The 3317-nt window shown below is 45.6% G+C and overlaps 1 protein-coding gene across 1 annotated transcript in view; it reads right to left on the bottom strand.

Moving 5' to 3' along the window:
* Window positions 1-2990, bottom strand: part of NUDT15 (nudix (nucleoside diphosphate linked moiety X)-type motif 15) — a 19617-nt gene extending 16627 nt beyond the window's left edge. Inside the window, exon 1 of the mRNA XM_006837637.1 lies at window positions 2833-2990. Within this exon, the coding sequence (XP_006837700.1) occupies window positions 2833-2990 (158 nt within the window). The remainder of the gene's footprint in view (window positions 1-2832) is intronic.
* Window positions 2991-3317: the final 327 nt, after the last annotated feature.

Below are 3317 nucleotides of genomic sequence, written 5' to 3'. Positions count from 1 at the left end.
AAGAATGACCAAGTTACAGACAGTGTTTTACACAAGCAAAAGATTTACAAGTTTATTGAGAGGTAAAGATATGACCAGAGGAGACAGGAGGGGCCTTAGGCAATGCTAACCCTCATCTCCCCAAACAAAAGCTTTGCTGGAGTTTAAAAAGTTTTAGGTGGAAAAAAAACATCATGTTTATTCGTAGGGGTAGGCATTTCTGGGAAGAGGCCCATTTAGGAGAGTCATGTTAATTGGGTTCATGCAGTTTTTTAAGATGGATTTCATCGTAAAAGGGTCTTGTAGGAACAGACAAAACTTATTCTGGGATGTCGAGCATGCATAGTTTGTCAGAACCCTGGTTCAAACTCCTCCCAGAGGCTGGTGTTCTCCTTTGGTCCAGCAGAAGGTAGTTTTTTCAAGTTATGTCTAGGGCATTGGGTAAACCAGTCTAGCCAGCCAAACATCTTACGCGAGAGTACAAGTCATAATTGTTACAGGCGGTCTTTCTTAATGGCGTGTCCCAGGATGTGTCTGCTCAGCTATGCCCCGAATGATCTGCCTAGCTTTACAATTGCTCAAGCAAACAGGCCTCAACATTTCCTAATGTTTTAGTCACAAGACATCAGTCATTAGGTAGCTCATGTGTAATCCTGATTTCTGGACACCTTTTTCTCCTTGCCTCAACATGGGGTAGCTATGAGTTAGAACCGACATCATGGCAACTGGTTTGATAATTGAGATACGAGGGGCTTCAGAAAATTCATGGAAAAATGGAAGTACGTACTCAATTTTGGTACATAACAGGATGTATAACATTTCATTTTAAATGTTTCTGAAAATATTTTGTGTGTGTAGGGGGTAGGGGAGAGTGAGGTTGCACAGGAGAAACAAAACAAGATGAGTGATGGGTTGTAGCTAAGTGCCGTCGAGTCAATTCCGATCCATAGCAACCCTGTGTAGGGTTTCCAAGGAGCTGCTGGTGAGCTTGAACCACCGGCCTTATAGTTCAAATGACTTTGCAATCTAACGCATTAACCCGCAGAGCCACACCAGGACTCAAAAGGATTGAATTGACCATTTTCTCGATTTTTACATGTATTTGAAACTTTTTGTAATAAAGGAAAATCAAGTGCTAAGTCTGAATGCTTTAGTTGATTTTCAAGCTTTTTTTCCTAATCCAATTTTTAGCACATGTCCAGGTTTTCTTCACCTTTGTTTAGAACTGATGTTAACTGTCCAATTTTGTCAGTCTGGTATATCATCAAGTCACAGGAGGGAAGGAAATGAAAGGAATATGGCATCCAACTTCCTCCTTTTAAAGATGAAGAAACTGATTCAGTTTCATAACCCATTTTGAAGCTCTCCTCTCTGCCCCCTCCTCCTTACATCCCCCACAATACTATGTAATGATCACCCCTCCCCAACTTCCTGGCAAAAGGAAACTTGAAAAGCTAGCGGAGGTTAGCTTGATTAGAGTACTAGGTAAAACTTTGGCTGTTGTTAACTGTTGGTTTCCTGTATAGGGTTTCCAAGGAGCAGCTGGTAGATTTGAACTACCAACCTTGTGGTTTGCAGTTCAGTGCTAATCCTAAAGTGCCACACAAGGAATCCTAAAACCTAGGAAAGGAGGTTAAATTACACAATAGTCTGACAAACAAATCCCTTGTGGCCATGACTGTACTTCTTACAACAGGAACCTTATGATGTTCATTAGCTCCTAACACTGCAAATGTTTTCCTTAGAAGCTATGTTGTTGTTGTCAAGTATAGGGTTTCTGAGGGGTGGCTGGTGAGTTTGAACCACCAACCTTGCTGTTCAAACCAACCTCACGATGGAGTACTTATCCTGCATAGCCACACCACGACTCAAGCTTCTTGCTTGTTGTTGTTAAGCACCATGGAGTAGGTTCAGACTTGTAGCAACGCTGTATGGTGTTCAAGGAGCAGCTGGTGGGTTGAACCACTGACCTTGGGGTTAGTAGTCCAATGCTGATCCTACAGCACCACACCAGAAGTCCTGGAATGTTATGGATATGTATAATATACTTGTTTGAAAAAGTGCATAAAAATCAAAAGTAACCCTCTGTTGTGGAAACTTGATCTGAGGTTTGTCCCTCTGAGTCCCTAGCCTGCAGGTTCTCTGTAAATGCAACACCACCTTCTTCACCTAGACCTCATCAGACACAAAAGCGTAGGGTAACAGAATGGTTTGAGTGCAACTAAATTCCTAAATTTAGGCCACATATATTAAATATTCCTGTGTACTTACATCTCATGGAACCCGTACAGTTAAAAAAATTTTTTTATTGTGAATTTGGTGAAGGTTCTGTGCCGGTATTTTAACTGACAAAACTGGACTGCTCAAGGTTCAGACCCATTTATTTTTCTCCTATAAGTAAGCACTCTTTGGGTGGCGCTGTAGAGTCAGAACTGGACTGGGACACACAAGATCGGCGGTTCACACCCACCAGCTGCTCCAAGGTAACCTCCTTTATACAGGCTCGCTATATGGCGCTGGACTGCAAAGCAGTTTGAACTGCAAAGTCGGGGGTTCAAGTTCGCCAGTTGCTCCCCGGAAACCCTATAAAGGGTCGCTAACCCACTCGACCGCACTTAACAACAACAACAAATAAATCGAAACCGACTCGACTGCACTTATCAAGAGAAAAACAAGAAAGCTGACAGGTCGGAGCAAGCGGAGGTTACATGGGACAAATAAGGTCGGCACCGCTTCCAAACCGGAAACGCGCAAAAAAAAAGACGCAGTGTCGGCACGAAACGCGCACGTACGGGTGCATGCGTTACGCCTGCGCATGTCTCGCTTTCCCTGGTAGGCCCGGTGACTGCTCACCCGAACTCCAAATGACCCCCAGGAAGTTGAAAACTGCCGGCTCCAAAGGACCCTTTTCTCTTCCCCAGGAGGACACAACGAGGATGCTTACAACTAGTCACCACTACTCCTACTCCGACTCCAGGCCGCTGTCCCCGCAGCTTTGTGCTGGTGCTCATAGCGCTGGAAAGACACGTTCGGCCGCCGCGGGAAGTGGAGTGACGGTCGCTCCGCCCCCGCGACCACTGCTAATTCTGCCCGTGCTGGCGCGAGCTCTCGAATCAAAAGGGACCTCCAGACCTCTCAGCCTCGGCCCACTTCACCCTGGTACATGGCTTCTAGTCCTGGTGTGGCGCTGCAGGACAAGCACTAGACCGAAAGGTCGGCGGTCCAAACGCACCAGCCGCACCTCGGAAACCCTATATAGGGTCCTATGAGTCGGAACCGACTCGATGGCACGCCACCACCACCATACCAGATTTAACGGGGCCCAACTTGTGGTTGTG

The sequence above is a fragment of the Chrysochloris asiatica genome, unplaced genomic scaffold (assembly GCF_000296735.1).
Source record: "Chrysochloris asiatica unplaced genomic scaffold, ChrAsi1.0 scaffold00022, whole genome shotgun sequence".
NCBI lineage: Eukaryota > Metazoa > Chordata > Mammalia > Afrosoricida > Chrysochloridae > Chrysochloris > Chrysochloris asiatica.
This window is presented reverse-complemented; position numbering and strand designations above follow the sequence as displayed.